We start from the raw sequence: 17,814 nt of genomic DNA, 5'->3' as shown, positions 1-17,814 counted from the left end.
TGTGAAGATATTTTGAGGGGACAGTAAATGTAAATTTACAAGCTGTACATTGACTACATTTCAATGTTGCTGTGTAATGTCTTCATTGTTGTCCGATGAAAAGATGTCATATTTACAAAAATGTAGTGTACTTACTTTTGTGAAACCAAAACGTTCATACAATGACTTGAAACTTTTCAAGTTTTTCCCCCCAATAAGCAAGCATTTTAAACATGCATCTTAGAGTGAGCGGAGAATTTGAGGCAATGGTCTCCATAGCAACCTGACATAAGCCAATTAAATGTCCATTCTCTTGAGGGCTAAAAATGGTCTCAAATTAATTTTACAATGAGCAGATACAACAATCAAATAAAAAGCAGATAAACTTCCGTCATTAAAATAGAAACATTTTATTAAAAGAAAATATGTACAGTAAAAAATAAATCATCACGACCTTTGGAATACAATTTTTGGCCTTAGAAATCTTCAATGCAAAGCCCCTGCATTATTAGAGAACAGCACACATGTAAACAGGGTGTGTGAGGCCCCTTCGGGTTCAACATTAAAAAGAGAGACGAGAAGAAACAAAACCGAGTGTGACGGGAAGCACCCGCAAAACTGGCTGGGGCATGTACACAAAGATTATGGATAATATGGAAGACTATATATCATGTATACATCACCTGGAATTTTGACAAACCTGTCTCCCACACAGAAACAAGGCTACAAGATGGCGACGTCGTAGCATTTGGCTATTACGTTTAGATGCCATTCCCATTGAGCGTAGCGTAATTTAGGCTGCCGCTCGACGAGTTTGAGCTCTTCAGGACGGCACGTTGGTTGCAGGCGGCAACTTCAAACACCTCATCGATGGCTTTTCGGAAACAGTGGAAATTGTACTCTATTAGACCTGTGGAGAGAGTTCACAACTCAAATTTGTATGAAAGTGTTCAAGATGAATTATCGTGACATCAAATTGCATGTAGGAAATGTGACAGTATTATTGCAAATTATTTTGAAGATTTTTTATTGCAACAAATGACTCACCTTTCCTCTCAAAACTCTCCTCTCTGAGGATGCAAACGAGCGCTAAGAACTTAGTGACCTCTTTCAAATAAAGCACCGTGGTGTTGTTCAGCTTGATGATAGCCAACGACTCCTTGTCATAGGCGCAGCCGCTGCCATCGTCCAGCAGCCTACCGGGGGACAACAAACTTGTAAACCCGTTGCGGGAATAAAGGCGTCGGCAAATTCGCGCCATCTTACCCGTAAATGCAAGAGACGTCGATGACAACATCGATCATGTCGCAGCAGAGCTCGTAGGACTGCATGTCCACAGGAGAGCTGTCGGTGGCGATGTAAATCTTGCTGACGACGTCAAACAGGAAGGCCTTCTCGATCCCGGAATGCTGCCAGCGCATGAATCACGGGTTCAAGAGAGGATATACTGTAAGCTTTTTTTTCACACAACAACAAGAGGATGTGGGGGAAAAAATGAAGCCTACAGATATGAAAATGTTTAGGAGGTTCTCCAAAGTTGGCAACTGAGGGATGAGCTTCTGGACGACTTTGCTGAAGGCCTCGAAGATGGAGTGGTCGTAGATGCTGGTCAAGTAGAAGCTCAGGAACAAAAGGACATTTAAGACATTAGACAAGTTTGTCAATTTAAGCAGCCTAACCAGCAACGGAGCAGCGATCAAAGCACTTTTAAATTTCTTTCCTAAGTGGAATAGATCAGTGGAATCGTCAGGCAAGCCAACATGACGATTCCTCGCAATCCAATTATTTCAATTACTCATAAAGAACCAATTTTGATTTCCATCCCTATCCAGGAATGAGTTTGACCCGAGAAGATCCACTGAAAATCATTTACCTGAGGTGAACTTTCTCGAGGCTAGCATCTGCTAGGTCATCGTTAGCCCTCTGATGAACGTCTCTTTGTGTTTCTATTTTGTGGTCGTCAGAAAGGCCATCAACTTTATGGATGAAAACCTCAAAGTTGATATCAGGATTTACTTTATATGCTCTTGACACGGTCACATGCAGCTTTTCAAGAGCTTCCATGTAATCATCCTGGGAACAGGAGAGAGAGGAAACGCTGTTTATCTAAGCCTTGTTACTCAAAATGTAATCACGTCACACCTGAGCGTCAATGACAAAGATCAATGCGCCGGTTCCAGTGAAGATCATCTCGCTGTCAAATGTTGGGTCACAGAAGTCCACTTGGCCAGGAAAGTCCCAGATTTGGAAATTGACGAAGGAGCTGCTGGAGATGTCGTCCTTGCATATTTTGTTGGTGCTCTCCAGAAATAGAGTCTCATTGGGTGACATTTTGTGGAAAACCACCTAAGCAAAAACAAAAATCTCAGTCAAAGATTTCCCTCACTCAGCTGAAAATGTGCTTTCCATGAATTTGCAGTACATAGAATATATACAGTAGGTCCACCGTCCAGGTCAAAACCTTTTCTTTTTTCTGTACCTTTGATTAGGGTATTTTAAACATTTAAAAAAAATCCCTTATAAGTATTTTTAGAAAACTACGGTATATATTATATATATATTATATATATAAAACTGAGAACATACCTACTGTATGTTTTACATTATATGTATACAATACAGTATAATTTAAAAATGTATATAAATGCACATAAATACAAAGAAAAATAATAACATGGCGTCGGGTAGAAAATTCCTAAAAAAAAAGAGGAAATTATTGACCAATCTAACTGTTGAAAATGGCTTGCTCTCTTTAACGTTACAATGTTAACGGTTGAACAAACATGCCCTTTTGCAGGGATCCCCTGAAAAATCATTTTGGAGGTGCAAGGATTCCGCCTAACGGCAGCAAAAAAAAAATGGGAAAAAAAGTTTGCTTATGGAACATTAGTGTGATAAATACAAACAATATAGCAATAATATATCATAGACAGTACAATATATGAATATACATAATGTACCGGTATATTAAAACATGTGTGTACCATAACAGACTTTTAAACACGTGTGTAAAACAAAATTATAATATATAACGTACAACAATATTATAAACTATTTGTTTAATGTGTGTGTAACAAAGTGAAATATATCGACCTTGTTAATATAATTTCCAACACCTGTGCGCATACATGTCTGAATTAAATGTATTGTTTAAAATGTCAAAACGATGCAGTAAAATTGTCCAGTGCCTCATGTCCTTTATTGAAATAGTAAAAGGGCGCTTCAATAATAATATTTATAATAATAATGAGTTTGTCGAAGATAAAATGAATTCATTTTTGTTTACCTTCTGAATGGACGACTTCCCGCTGCGCCTCCGTCCCATCAGCAGAATCCTCGGCTTGTCAGCTGACACGGGGCTCTCCTCCATGTCTGCTTCCTCCAGCTCGTAATCAAAACTTTTGGGAAACGAGCCTACGATGTCGTAACTCCCAGTTAACGCTGGCTCTTCAAACTGTTCAGACATCGTGGACGGTTGGCGAATGAAGCGAAAGCACTTTAATCTCCCAAACTCACCGGAGTCTGAGCTGTTACTCAACTGGATAAATGATCCGACGAGGAATGTTGTCGATAATGTTCTACGCGAGCTAGCATGGCAAGCTAGTTTAGCAGACCCACTATGTCCGGTGAAAAACGTATAAGCCTCTCATTAAACCGAATTATATCTTCGTGTTGTGCAGGTAAAAATATGCCGACGCATTAAAGTGTCATTATATCATAGAAAGTCTAATTAAAATGGGCGAAAGCTCGTGTATACAAATCCAGTCATAAGTTTGCCACTTCTGCTACGGGCCCCACCCCTTTCCTCTGATTGGCTGGTCTGCCTATCCGCTGTCATCGTCATGTGACACGATACAATCAGATCCCGGAAGAATTCAACAACGGTAAGTAATGCTTACGAACACGATTTTAAAACAGTGGTCGTAATGTGTATTTGATTGTGTTGCTCAAATGATAACTGTTTGATTTATTTGTTGCGAACATGTTACTGTACATTTGGGAGGGAAAATAAAACACGCGCCCGTTCCTTAGTGAGGAAGCTTGTGCGACGAACAAATAGCAAGGCCCTGTGAAAACCACAAACTGTTAAATAACCACAATGTGTACATTTTTAAACCACTGATTAAATGTCAATGTGAGATCGCCACGTCTGACTGAAATCTAATCATATAATGCTGTGTTTCTAATCCTGGCACACCACCAAACAAGAATGTAAAAAAAAAAAAAAAAGTTCTGCGTACATGTGTCATGAAATAATGATCTCGTCTAAATTTACTCGCAAATATACTATAAATCTGATCGTGTTTAACTGAACAAAAAGTTATTACAGTTGTATGATTGACAACAAGCTTCTGCCATCTAGTGGATGAGTATTTAATTGTTCTGCTTGTCATTATAGGTCACTACCGTAATAGATGCTAATACATTATTATTTGCATAATTTTCCAAACAATAGTGGTTAGGAATCACATATATAAATGCATACATTCTAGGTTCCATGATGGCAGTGGTTCTCCTATGCTTCCTCCTGGTGGCCCCGGTGGTGCTTGTTGCAAGCAGACCGGCGCAAGACTCCGCCAATAAGACCGTGCCTCTGGTTATGTGGCATGGGATGGGTGAGCACAGGCTTCATATGACGGCTTATATTTAAAGCTAAACGGATATGTATACAATACAACAAGCCGTTATCTGCAGTTCTATACTTGACTTTTAAGTAACTCCTCATGTATCCAGGTGACAGTTGCTGCAACCCGCTCAGCATGGGGGCAATAAAGAAAATGATCCAGGAGGACATTCCGGGCATTTACGTGCTTTCATTGATGATTGGCAAGAATGTTGCCGAGGTACCATTCTCAAATGTGAATTGCTTGCAAGGTCATGTGACTAATATTTCGCTCATTCCTCAACATTTTCTTGGGCAGGACACGGAACATGGTTTCTTCATGGATGTGAATGACCAGGTGTCCATGGTGTGCAGTCAGCTGGCTCGGGATCCCCAGTTAAAGGGAGGCTATAACGCTATGGGATTCTCACAGGGGGCGCAATTTCTGTATGTAGCTACTTTTGACACTATTGCGACACAAAGACACGTGATATTACAAACCGCGTCCTCTTTGCAGGAGAGCCGTGGCACAGCGGTGTCCTTCTCCACCAATGAAGACGCTCATCTCCGTCGGTGGCCAGCACCAAGGTATGAAAGTTCAGGCCCTAAAACTGCCACGAATAATGTACAATCCTTTAGGTGTGTACGGGCTGCCAAGGTGCCCGGGAGAGGCATCGCACATCTGCGACATGATCCGAAAGGCCCTCAACACTGGCGCTTACAGCGACTTGGTTCAAAAGCAGTAAAATATCTTAATTTCTCATTTTGACTCCCAACATTTTAAGCAGTTTTTTTTTACCTTTTTTTTTTTTTCAGCCTGGTGCAAGCCCAGTATTGGCATGACCCTTTAAATGATGACCTGTACAAGAAGCACAGCCTCTTCCTGGCTGATATCAACCAGGAGAGGGTCAGTATGCTTGTACTGTGATGTGGACTGGAATGTTACAAATGGTTTTAACTCCCATTTGTTTCAGGGTGTAAACGAGACTTACAAGAAAAATCTTCAGATGCTGGACAAGTTTATCATGGTTAAGTTTCTGAAAGATACTGTAGTGGATCCTGTTGATTCTGAGGTAAAAGCAAACATCTCTTTTGATGTGCGGCCATGTTGTGTAGTTTAACACTCCAACTCTCATCATAGTGGTTTGGCTTCCTGAAAACTGGTCAAGCCAAAGAAACCGAAACCCTGCAGGAGAGTATTCTCTACAAAGAGGTGTGTGTGATACATAAATGTATTTACATATGTAAATGAAGTAGTGACAAGTGCTTTTTGTCATGTAGGATCGCCTGGGCTTGGCTGCCATGGACAAGGCTGGAAAGCTGCTTTTTCTCGCAACAGATGGAGACCACCTTCAGTTTACCAGAGAATGGTTCAATGCAAACCTGCTGCCTTACTTGCACTAGGAAGATAAAAACTTGTTTGGGGACTACTTTTTCCGCGGGGATGCAGAAAGCACAGCATTCCCTCCCTTTGCACTAATCTGTAGCATGCTGAGAAGTTGAGGTTAATGGTAAAGCGAATTTGTATCAGTGTACTGTTATCTTGATTATTTCCTTGGTGAAAGAATAAAGTTGTGAACGTTCTAAAGTGTGCATTCATTTCTAAATCCAAAAAAAAAACTAAACAAGAATGTTATTGCAACATTTTAATGATGTCTCCAGTACTAATGAGCAGAAATCTGAATGTGAAACCAACTCCCTCCCCACAAAAGAGAAGAGGAAAAAAGAAAAGACAATATAAAAGACAATGCGCAGCTTCTGGGCGATGATGAAACAAAAGGTGCGGCCATGGTTTTGGAACAAGTAGTTAAGTAAGGCCTTAACAGCTACAGGTGGTTATTTTCACGAGCCACTTTTTCCATTGAAGAAACCGCACGAGCCCACCACTGCCAGGCAGGTTCAACATTGCTCATCGCTGCACTTTTTCTTTACATGCTTTTTTCCATGGAATGTCTAATCCTCGGGAATGTGTATACAAGAAACTCATTATGATCTAGTTGCATTGAAACTATTCCAAGACAGATCACCGAGATGAAAACGTTCATTACATTAGATGCCAGAACATACGCAAGCGGATTTTACACCTAATCGTGTTGAATATTCAATATACACAACCGCCGTTAATATTTTTAGTTAATGTGCAATGTGGAAACGATTTGTTAACAAGTGCTTCATGGAATTGCATAAGGAACAGAAACCTACCACACCGGAACTTTAGGGGGAAGTAGAAGAAAAAAAAAAGCCCTTCTAGCCATTAAGAGATAATTAATGCATGAAGCATCTTGATAATTGTGGCCACAGAGACGATATCCATTTTAACTATGACGGCTAATCGAGTACAGCATTATCCGGATCTATAATATACAGAATGCAATTGGCAAAGTGCTCCCTGCTGATTGGCTGGAGGAATGCTTCGGATAAGCAGTCCTCATTGGCTGTGGGAAGGAACAGCTAAAGCTGTGATTGGCCGGGGAGAAGAGTTGTGCGCAAACGCGTGACGTTTGATTCTCGACTCTACAGCGAGTGGGTTAGCTGGTGAGAGCGGGTCATCAGTCAGGTGGGCTTGGCGAAATGGGGGAGAGGGTGGGTGGGGGTGTCAAGAAAAGGCGGTCGCGTGGCATTCCTGCCCTTCTATGCCGAGATGTCTGTTACTGTGGTAACAAGCTTGGTGCCGTCCCAGATCGTCTTGAACTGCTCAGGAACCGGGAACTCCGACTATGGAGGACAGCGATAAGTCATTGAATGACAGGTTTCTGCAGGTATCACCAAATCCAATTTAACGCAACTTAAATGTGCATATACACACACGCATATACTTATTTATTAGGGCTGACAATTGCTTATATATTTTATTTTATCGTTAATAATCACGATTCTCATAAACTCATGATTAATCACGTTGCATCTGTTTAAAATGTACAATAAAATATTGTTTAGTTTTCTTACTCTTAATTCAAATAAGTGGGCAACTATGTTTACCAAATACAAATGTGGTTGTATCCGTTAGTTAATTTATACAATCATTTTATAGCAAGTTACAGTTAAAGTCAAAAGGGGTGTGAAACATTGAGTCATACATTTGTGTTGGGGTAATTTTCTTCCATGGGGTGGCATTGGTGTTACATGTTGGACATTAATGACAGGAATATTAAAAAATAAATAAATAATTATCACATTAGTTACTGCTAAATGTTGTTGTAGTGACTTTTACACAAATGTAAAATAAAGCATGAACAACCATTGCATTTTCATTTTTCCATGCCTCTCAACTAGGGTTGTCAAAATAGGTGTGTTACTTTTGAGTTAATTCAAAGTTCTTTTAATGCCACTTTTTTTTTTTTTTTTTACGTGCAATTAATGACTTGGAAAACCTGTACTGGGGGAATTCCAACCGCAATGCAGCAGACACGCGCACGTCAAAATTTAGCAGTAATACATTTAATGATAATGCATATATTTGTAGAGAATGGGGTCAAGTTGTATTTTAAAAATATGCAGAATTTCACAAGTGACTTCATGTTAAAGATTAGATAGCTCTTAATATGAAAAGAAAAATGCACTGAGCTGTTACTGTCTTACAAATGCAATTATGCCATCTAGTGGCAGAAAAACGTTTTGGTTTTTTTACAGCACATGTTTTTAATTTTAACTCCATTTTATGAATGATTATGAAATTGATGTGTCAATGACTAAAAGATGCAGCCATATTTCTATTAGTTTGACATTTTCCCATTTTTATGTTAACAAGAGTATGAAGACTTAGGGGGGGAAAAAAAACATTTTATTGTACATTTAGAACAGATGTAAAATTTATGATTAATCATGAGTTATTTAGAATGGATATAAAAATCTGCGATTAATAAGTGAGGTAACTAACTATTGAAGTCATGCGATTAATTAAAATTTAAAAATTTTTAATCGCCTGACACCCCTACTCTCAACATATTTATCGTCTTAATCCCATTTAAGGCCTTAATTTTAGCAAAATCAATTTCCCGACTTTTGGAAACCCCGATCCTTCTGATCTACCAAATTCGCACTGCGAGATACTCACAAATTCGCCATCCCTGCCGGGCACCAGGACGTTCATCTCTGAGCTCTTGGCGCTGACGATCTCGCAGCCCAGCGAGTTTTGGCTCAGGTACACGTGGCAACCGTCAGTCTTGTTGATGGAGATGATGGGAACGCGACCTAAAACCTGCAACAGGACGGCACCCGCTCATTTTAAAAATCTAATTCAATCCATAGTCATTTGGCTTGACTAGGACGTTGCGTGTTGTACACACCTGGACTTTGACGTCCCTGGAGTTGATGATGTCAACCATGCCGACGACATCGTCAAACACCAGGCCCATTTTCTTACAGTTATCTGATGGCAAAATGCAACAAAGGGGTTCAACTTGTTCATATTTAGATAACTCCAGTCTACAAGTTAAAACATATAAAAAATATAATAATAATAAAATAAATAAATAATAAAATAATAATAAAATAAATAAATAATAATAAAATAATAATAAAATAAATAATAAAACAAGTAAATTCTTAATAATTAAAATAATAATCAACCAGATCGAACTTAAAAAAAAAAAGTTGGGCCACTTGTTACTTACCGATAGTGATGGAGTTGAGTTTGCCTTTGACCTGCAGAGTGCTGCCGTTACACTTGTAAGCGTAAACCACTTGCTTGAGCTCAGTGTCGCTGATCACCAGTCCGTGGGCACCTTCTTGGTTCTCCTGTAGAGCGCGCGCACAAACACACACACACACAAAATCAGGACCGGCTTTGCTCACTCAACACAAACGGGTTATGGGCGAGGGCTGAGTTAACGTACCACTTTCCATTTCTTGCCATCCAGCTCAAAAACGGGGGGCTGCGTGCTACGTGCTGGGGCGGCTGATGTAGTGGCTCGGGGGGAAGGGCTAGTGAAGGGTTTTGGTCCGGTGCGTACGGAAGGATTTTGAGCTCTCAGGCCGGGATTCTTGTGGGTCTTCTCGTCATCCTGGACATGTCTGAGGCCTGGAAAATGAAAATGAGGACATTGATGAGAAAAGGTTTATTAGAGGGTGAACACAACGACATGTCAAGAGGGAACAGGAAAGTGTTTGTTGGCAGGATAAGCACAGCATGTACTTGTTATTTGCGTGTTTTTTATTTATTTTTATTAAGGGTGTCAAAATTAGTGCGTTTATTTTGAGTCAACTTAAAAGTTCCTTTAACGCCATTATTATTATTTTTGGAACGCGCTGTTAATGACCGCTCCTTACTTGGAAAGCATGTACTGGGGGAATTCCAGTCGCAACGCAGCAGACACGTCATCGTCAAAACTCAGCAGTAATAATGCATATAGATTTGTGTCAAGTTGTATTTTTACAATTTAAAAATTGTGCAGAATTTTGCAAGTTACTTCATGTTAAAGATTAGATAGCTCTCAATATGAAAATAAAAATGCACCAAGTTGTCACCAACGTCTTAGAAATGCAATTATGCCATCTAGTGGCAGAAAAATGACCCTACACTCTAAATTTGGGCATATTCATCTTTAGGGTGACAATTTCCACTAAACCTTCACCGGTGAACTTAAACGTACCTTCTCCACATTTATGAATGCATGTCAAATTGTTGTTTCAATACTTTTTGCACAACTGGCTGTTGTCCATCAAGGAACTGAACAAATTCACAACAAACACTTGGTCCACGTCTCCATGGATTCTGGTCAAATCATAATTGAGATTTGCGTCTTTGGACACGGTGACAGCAAGATGACACTTTGCAACACCTTGCTGTTGTCAGGCCTCAAACAGGAAGTTTCTCAAAAGGAAGTGGCCACTGAGCTTAGTGTCATCATGTGGAAGGTTGCAACAGATACAGAATGATTAAAAGAAGAACACAAAGGCATAGAAGTGCACATCATTGGAAATGTATCGGCCGATTCATTGAATTTTGCCAAGTTGAGAAAAAGCTACTGACATTGTAAACAGTTGGACTCATCCATCCAATTTGCCAATTACGTTTACCTTGAAGTGCAAATTTTGGGTTCATCTTGAAACGTCACCCTGAAGCGGAATATCCCAAACAATTTGTGACTACGTGTACAGTAGAGTGTAAAATTGAATTTATCCTCATCATCATCTTATGTTCGCACCAGGTTCATTTGGTACCTTACCCTTGGTGATGTCGGACCCCTTGTTGATGGAATCAAACAAGGCATTCCGTTCAATGGCGTCACTGTCGCCATGTCCAGAGGAGCCGCCAAGGTCCATGGGAGGAGGTGGTGGTCCAGGAGGGGGCGGGGGTGGGGGAGCGCTGCCGCCAGGCTTGCTGGCCGGGGCCGCAGGGGCACCGGCTGAAGCCACTGGGCCCTGGACAGGAAATCAGAATGTTTGGGAACCCGTCCACCCAAAGCACACACACTTTGTGGTAATAATTGTCAGGTTTTAACAGGCTGGGGTGCTTACAGTCGTGCTCCAGGACAGACCGGTGGTGTGGTGTTGCTTGATGTAATTCTGCAACTCGGTCCAGATTGCCAAGTAAGATCGCACCCAATCGATATGCATCTTGTCCCTTTGAACATAGCAGGAAATATGATAAGAATTGCCGTTTTCAACTTTTTTAGTTTATGCACATTAGGACGGGCAGGAGCGTGGCTGTGGCCCCTTCAATTAAACAAATGGTCGCTGATATGGGAAAAACACTTATGTCCATTTTTGTCTTTTTACGTTTTGGGGATGAAACTGAATGCAGACAACTCAAAAACATATAAAATAGACGAAATGCTGAGAAAGAAATTTAGACAAGTACCGGTATAACATTTTAGATCATTATTCACTTTTACTGTATCGGCTCCAAATATCAGTTATCGGCCCACTTGACGAGTCGGTAAAAGCCATGTTTAAAAACGACAACAACAACAAAAAAAAACTTCGGTCTATCTCATCAGGACATACGGTGGTTTTATGGTAGCTAATTCAATCCATTTTTTAAAACCTTATCAGTATGACATCAATCAGTGCAGATTCCAGAGTGAAAAGTTCCTTTTTGTAAAGCCTACAAATTATGTTTCAACAGGAAACGCAACCCGTGTCTGCCTGAGTTTACGCTGACTCTTAAAAAGAGCATCGAGGAAGGAAAATCCCTCGGTGCTTTGCTTAGCAGACCAACACATTTGCAGTAACTGCAAAAAGCATCTTAGCAAAAATCACATCTGTTAGGAGAACAAAATGAAGATTTCTTTACTTGTCCCTGTACTCCTTGAGCACACGGTTGGTGTAGAACGTGGCTGCATCCTGCATCTCTTTAACATACGGGCCTGGCTTTGGGGACTAGAATGGAGAGAAACATTTTTTGACAACCTCACACTCATTTTGGATGAGACACTAACACATAAAACACACAGCTGGGGAAAAAAAAAAAAAAAAAAGCTCACCATGGCGATCCATCCGAGGGCGGGGACGCTCTCGCTGACGGCGGAGAGGTGGTTGAAATGTGGGGATGTGCGGTTCATCTCGCGCAATCCCTGCACCTGCTCCACATCGAGGGATATCGGCCGCATGAGGTTGGACAAAACAGCCTGGACAAACAAAAAAACTGCCATGAAAAACTAATAGTCTACGAAAATCCGCTGCTTTTGAATGTGGCATACATCAGAGGGCTTCTGGGAAGCGGAGGCCGTCACAATGACTTGTCTCTGATTGGCGAATGCTCGCTTGATCATTTCTGCCTATGAGGACGACAAGGACAAGATTTCAAATACTTTTTTTTAGGAAAGCATTTGGGTGCTCTCATAATATTTGTCAAGATGCTGTCAGTAATAACAGGGAACGGTTGACAATTTAAGTACCTCCAATTCATAAACTGTTACGTACATGTTTCAGGACATCGCCCCCTATCTGCTTGCTCTGGCTGTAATATTGATTCAAAGGACCTCTGATGATCTCATCAAAGGCTTCAACGGTGGCTGATACAGCTGGAACAAAAATAAACAACTAGTAAGACACGTCATTACAATTGTTCAATCTTGGCATTAAGGTCTGTTCTGTACAGACTACTTTTCTCATACCTACAAGCAGGTTCTAACTACAAATCTGAACGTCATACTTTATATATAAAAAAAAAAAACACACACAACTACATTATACTGAAAGCAAAAGTTGTACCGTAAATCTCTTCATATTACCTCCCCCAGCAGACTCTTCGTTGCTGCCACCGGGGCTCGACATTGCCTCCAGACGGCCCACGGCCAACTCCAGCCGCTGCACCAGATTCGCCAGCTCTGCCATACCTACGGGATTAGAAGCGATTAGGAAGGTCTCCCAATCAGGGCGAGGTGACACCAATATGGAGTTATGCTTAAAACCTAGCCTGGGAGCTCGTCAACATCACCATTGGTGAAAAAATAATTTAGTCATTCAAAGGCCTCTTAGTGAATTCAGCAGTGCATCAAAAATGATTGAGTCGCAGCATTTTATAAGCCACAATAACGAGCCAACAGAGGCAGTTCTTACATTGGATGAGATTTTGTAAAGACATACCGCTTGATTTAGGTCACTATAGCATTATTATTACATTTTTAATTAAAAAAAAATAAAAAATCTGCTAACAGACATGTTCATTATTCACAAAAATAATTATCCCGGACACCACTGTTCAGGTTAAAAAAATAAAAAACAGAATGCAAGTAAAGGGAAGCATGTCAGGACTTGAGAAAAGGTATGCACAGGTAGATTCCAGGTGTGTTATAAAAGTCCTTTGCAGCCAAAGGTTAGCACCATTACATGTTAGCACCATTACATGTTCAAAACAGTTGATTTGTTCTTGCTTTTGTCTTCAAATTGTAAAGACATGATCAACCAGTTTCTGACGTACTGACCGTGAGAAAGACCAACTTTACGCAAGGCTGCTGTAACCGGACAACAATTTTAAACCTACAACTGCAAACACCTCTTTCAAAACGAGGGTTTTGGCACATCTGGATGGACAGATGTCCACACTTGTAGAACTACGGTTGCCGAGTAAACGGGCCGGGCTCCTCGCCTTCGCCCTTCTTGGAGCGCCGCTCATTTAGACGGAGCAGCAAATTCATTTCTGAGCCAGGCTTGGAGATATAATTAGATTAAGGAAGGACACTCACCACTAATACCCATGACCTAATTGCCTTGTAGTGCCAATAAAAGCATTTGCAACTGAAAGGAGTTTTAAATGTCTACATTTGCTGGCGTAAGCAGCATTTGATGACGGGAGCCGCGACTCAAATTGTTAACAAGAGTGGTGCCTTGCAATAATAAATTTAATTCAAGCCATGACTACGCTACACCACAAAACACTTAAAAAAAAATATATATATATATATATATATATATATATATATATATATATATATATATATATATATATATATATATATATATATAAAAAAAATAAGTCTTTCACCTATTCCACCCTCCCCAGATTCAACAAAAATGGTTTAATATGAAATATAGCACTATAACATAAAAACATACAGTACTAAGAATTGTTAACACGTTTTCAGCCTCAATTCAATAGAACTCCGGACATCACGTGACTGATCCCCATGTGCATTTGTTTATACAGCCATGCTGGCAGGATAGGAGTGGCGGCAGGCCAAGGATTTACAATGGAAAGCAATGATAAAATTAGTGTTCATCAGTCAGCATTCCCGTCCAAATGGATTCACATCTCACTTTGATGAAAAGGACTTTGTGAGATATGCTTGGAAGCTGGACAGCTTGGGACAATGGACATTACATCGCCATAAAGCATACAGCCCATGTGGACCTTAACTTGCATGGCTTAATCATCAATTATAGCCAGGGCAGAGCGGTCTGGCGGGCGCAGTGGCAGGCCGCCCACAGCACCCAACAGGGTGGCTGCTGCCGGAGCAGGTGGGATTTTAACGCTTACTGACGTCAAGTTAAACCGCTGCTTTTAAGACCTATTGGCAAAATTATATTACAATGAAAAGTTAATTATCTCGGCAGCTTGTTTAGCCAATTAAATGGGGGGTTTAGAGAATGAAATGTGAGGGTCATTGCCGCAGGAAGGGACACCGACGAGGCTCCGTGGCAGGGCGGCCATGTGGCTCGCGGGCATCTCAGCCTCGCTGTCAAGCGGGCGGGCAGTGCGGCGCTGGAGCCAACCGGCGCGACGCCTAGGTTCTTCTTTGCCTGGTGGTCTACTATTGCCAGGTCTACCATTGTCAAAGTAGGGCCTTTCCTCAAATTAGCGATAAGTTTTCTATCCTGCCAAAATGGCGCTGTTTACATTTGGTGCAGTGCATTGTGGGATGCGTGACGTCAACGTCCGGCGCTCTATAGACATTGTGCTGGTCCTTTTGGTGTGCGCACCACCTAAGGGAAGAATAGACAAACTTGTCACTCTTCAGTAAGATGAAGCAATATCAGTTCTTCGCAGTTGATAAAGAATCTATGCCTACGAATACTGTTCCGTTTTCCTAAATGTGTTGCGCAAGCTTGTGTTCAAGTGCCAAGTGCTTTAAGTGTGTTCCATATGCAGGTAATCTTAACAGTGCCATGCTATGCCTGACTATGGCATTTTGCATTGTTTGGTAGCAATAAACCCTCCAAGCTATGTGATTGTAAACGTGGCCATGGTCGAATTTAAGAAATTCAGATACAAAGTTTCTCATAAGTATTATATTTGGACATATCAATTTAAAAGTCAAGAATTAAAAAATGAAACACATACGTCTGTTACATTCACATTTAGCTCTGTAAATGTCCAAGCTTCAATGTTATATTTGAAATATGACCATTTAAAAAAGACACCATTTGCACCTGATGACTTTTTTTGTGGAGTTCATACAATAAACACTAAATCTTCTAATACATGACACTAGCCTAGCCTGTAGATTAGAGACCTACGTACATCTGTGGGAGAAGTTTGTTGTCAAAGAGCACCACCATGCAGCGGGAAGAAAGCCTGTGAGAGGTTCAGGGGCAGTGAGACTTCACAATAAGGTGCGTTCCGGTTGCCATCGGAAAATCGGATATTCCATCACAAAAATCTGAGCTCACCTTTGAAGGCGCCTATGCTTCGCCCAAACATGGAAACTTTATCAAAAAATATTTTCAGCATGGTTGCGGGTTTTTGTTGATGTGCAATTAGTTAGAAAGTACTACCTGGTGCAACCAATATGATGCTGTAATGTCTTTAAAAACACGCTAATTCGACATAACCACAAGAGTAGCTGTTGGTTAAAAACTAGCACTATTCGTTTGCAACGCTTTCGAAAGAATACATACCCCAATTCTTTAGCCGGGGTTCTTTGTCCGCTTTACCGATCGCAACATCATACGAAACTCTTTAAAGTGCATGACGTTAGCAACACGCCATTTCTTTAGGGTGTTTTTTTATGTGACAAAAAACGTGTGTGTTGAAAGCGTGAGCCAAGCAAATGCCGATCGACCTCACTTCCGATGTGCAGCACGTAAACAAAGACCGCGTATTGCCTTCAGTCAACGAAACAATGCACTTTAAATCGTCAAATGATTATTTACAATTCATGCTGATATGAAGGTGGAGCACTGCTAGGGAAACCCGTATGGCTGGCAGTGGGCTTGTGGAATCTGCATCTTCGGCAAGTTCAGGCACGCCTCACAAATGCTAGAATGACCTCTCCATAAAGTACAACAACTCATTGATATATTGTAGAAGATAAATCGTACGCAACTTTGCCTCGATACGCAAAGGTCCCTTTTCGACATAGCGCAGTGGGATGACGAAAAGCAGCATTGGGACGCCGCAAAGTAGCAACCGTAACCAGCGTTTTATTTAAAGAGGGTGTACACACACGCTTGTGCGTACAGGACCGTAAAGCTCTTACATAATGTGTCTGGCTATTCACGCCTTCCCCCTTTGCAGCTTTCGCCTCATTTCGGCATTTCCTGGTTCTCGTCGCTAACACGCCCTTCCAGTGTTAGCTCGATTATGCCATGGTTTATTTCACTTAAGATACACACATAAAATAATAACAAAGCTCATCTTTATTTGCTTTACTCGACTAATATGAGCAAACAGTTGCGATTATTCAAATATGTTAATATAAAACGATGCTGCGGTAGTATTAGCAACATCGGCTAACCGGGTGTGTTAGCGTCCCACTGATTGCAATGATTTCTGAATGATGAGGCGGCGCTCCGTTGGGTTGAACGGTAGACTTAAAAATGCTTTAAGATACAACCGTAAAATCACTGCAAGTGCAATAAATGCGAGCTTACCTGCCAAAAACGGGTCAAGTGGTCACTCTCTCGTTGATTCGGACGTCGGTTTGTGTAGCCTAAGCGGGGCAGACCGAGCTTGGTCTTTTTCTCTTCCTGGATGAACTTACCCAGCTGTCACCGCGCTTCGTTTCCGCCCTTGTTCTCGCAACCCGTTCCTTTGCCATATAAGGCTCGCGAGTCGCACACGGAAAGGGGAAAAGGGAGAAAAGCGGAAAAATAATAACACGCTTTTCTCGTGTTTCATGACAGTGCCGCGCTCTCTAGGAAGCACGTATGTTCTAAATGCAAATTAATTCATCATGTGCATGACAGCATCATTCTTGTAAATGAGTTTTTAACCGGTGTTGTTGTCACAGGGCCAGATCATGTGAGACGGAAGGTTGCTGCAGCAGTCAAAGTTCTTCTTGGTCAGGAACTGTCAGATGCTCAGGCATGTGACATCATAGGATCTCTTTGTAAACATGCTGGTGAATGGTGTGGCCCACATTCAAGAAGAATACTTGAAATTTGAGTGTGAAATTTATGCCAAATATCCTGGAACTTTTCTTGTATCTTGCATTTAAAGATGATATTCAAATGTTTAAACGTTTTGAAAAATAAATGTATATAAACAAATGTGCTTGGTTTAATTTCTGTAACATGTATTCATGCTAATAATACACTTGATAAAAAGCCACCTGTTTTATATTATTACCTTGTTGAATTTACCTGAAGCTAAATGACTTTACATCATTCTAATATTAGGATTACAGCTTTAAACTGTAAACCCCCACATTTCCCACAATGCACCATTGCAGCTACTTGCAATACACAATCTTTCATACTGTCACGAAAAGCGGAGTTATTTTTTAATTGTATTTTTTTTTAATCTATTTGTAATCTCTCAATTTGGCAAAGCTGTTCCACAAGAATAAAAAAAGATTAGAACCAGACAAGTGAAACCTGGAGGGGACACAGGTTAAAAGATGTTC

The 17,814-nt window shown here is 40.8% G+C and overlaps 3 protein-coding genes and 1 long non-coding RNA gene across 7 annotated transcripts; 2 read left to right on the top strand and 2 right to left on the bottom strand.

Moving 5' to 3' along the window:
- Nucleotides 1-373: 373 nt before the first annotated feature.
- On the bottom strand, nt 374-3,640 carry LOC144036956 (ras-related GTP-binding protein C-like). Of its 2 annotated transcripts, XM_077547991.1 has the most exons (8): nt 3,496-3,640; nt 3,266-3,433; nt 2,122-2,325; nt 1,853-2,052; nt 1,485-1,599; nt 1,246-1,388; nt 1,027-1,175; nt 374-889 (listed from the first exon to the last, which is right to left on the bottom strand). In XM_077547991.1, exons 2-8 carry the CDS (start codon nt 3,347-3,349, stop codon nt 741-743), a joined length of 1,044 nt encoding a protein of 347 aa, XP_077404117.1. In that variant the 5' UTR covers nt 3,350-3,433; nt 3,496-3,640; the 3' UTR covers nt 374-740. The 2 variants fall into 2 exon arrangements, with proteins under 2 accessions (XP_077404117.1, XP_077404116.1); XM_077547990.1 differs by lacking the exon at nt 3,496-3,640 and having other exon boundaries at nt 3,266-3,445.
- A 78-nt stretch (nt 3,641-3,718) lies between these two features.
- On the top strand, nt 3,719-6,170 carry ppt1 (palmitoyl-protein thioesterase 1 (ceroid-lipofuscinosis, neuronal 1, infantile)). Its single transcript, XM_077547992.1, has 10 exons — nt 3,719-3,863; nt 4,473-4,595; nt 4,714-4,823; nt 4,902-5,029; nt 5,100-5,170; nt 5,222-5,324; nt 5,399-5,489; nt 5,557-5,655; nt 5,724-5,795; nt 5,864-6,170. The coding sequence occupies exons 2-10, from the start codon at nt 4,478-4,480 to the stop codon at nt 5,984-5,986; spliced, it is 915 nt and encodes a 304-aa protein (XP_077404118.1). The 5' UTR covers nt 3,719-3,863; nt 4,473-4,477; the 3' UTR covers nt 5,987-6,170.
- Nucleotides 6,171-6,215: 45 nt separating this feature from the next.
- Nucleotides 6,216-16,997, bottom strand: cap1 (CAP, adenylate cyclase-associated protein 1 (yeast)). 3 transcript variants are annotated; one of them, XM_077547987.1, is made up of 14 exons: nt 15,638-15,856; nt 15,489-15,542; nt 12,760-12,864; nt 12,449-12,549; nt 12,226-12,303; nt 12,010-12,153; nt 11,820-11,905; nt 11,042-11,147; nt 10,750-10,945; nt 9,418-9,602; nt 9,196-9,319; nt 8,869-8,951; nt 8,637-8,780; nt 6,216-7,297 (listed from the first exon to the last, which is right to left on the bottom strand). In XM_077547987.1, exons 1-14 carry the CDS (start codon nt 15,696-15,698, stop codon nt 7,214-7,216), a joined length of 1,551 nt encoding a protein of 516 aa, XP_077404113.1. In that variant the 5' UTR covers nt 15,699-15,856; the 3' UTR covers nt 6,216-7,213. The 3 variants fall into 3 exon arrangements, with proteins under 3 accessions (XP_077404113.1, XP_077404115.1, XP_077404114.1); XM_077547989.1 differs by lacking the exons at nt 15,489-15,542; nt 15,638-15,856 and adding an exon at nt 16,841-16,997; XM_077547988.1 differs by lacking the exons at nt 15,489-15,542; nt 15,638-15,856 and adding an exon at nt 16,121-16,357.
- On the top strand, nt 16,020-17,458 carry LOC144036960 (uncharacterized). The gene is made up of 2 exons (XR_013288766.1): nt 16,020-16,200; nt 17,200-17,458. It is a non-coding gene; the product is annotated as an uncharacterized LOC144036960 (long non-coding RNA).
- Nucleotides 17,459-17,814: the final 356 nt, after the last annotated feature.

The sequence above is a fragment of the Vanacampus margaritifer genome, chromosome 17 (assembly GCF_051991255.1).
Source record: "Vanacampus margaritifer isolate UIUO_Vmar chromosome 17, RoL_Vmar_1.0, whole genome shotgun sequence".
Classification (NCBI taxonomy): domain Eukaryota; kingdom Metazoa; phylum Chordata; class Actinopteri; order Syngnathiformes; family Syngnathidae; genus Vanacampus; species Vanacampus margaritifer.
Note: the sequence above shows the minus strand (reverse complement) of the source record. Positions and strands in the feature narration are given on the sequence as shown.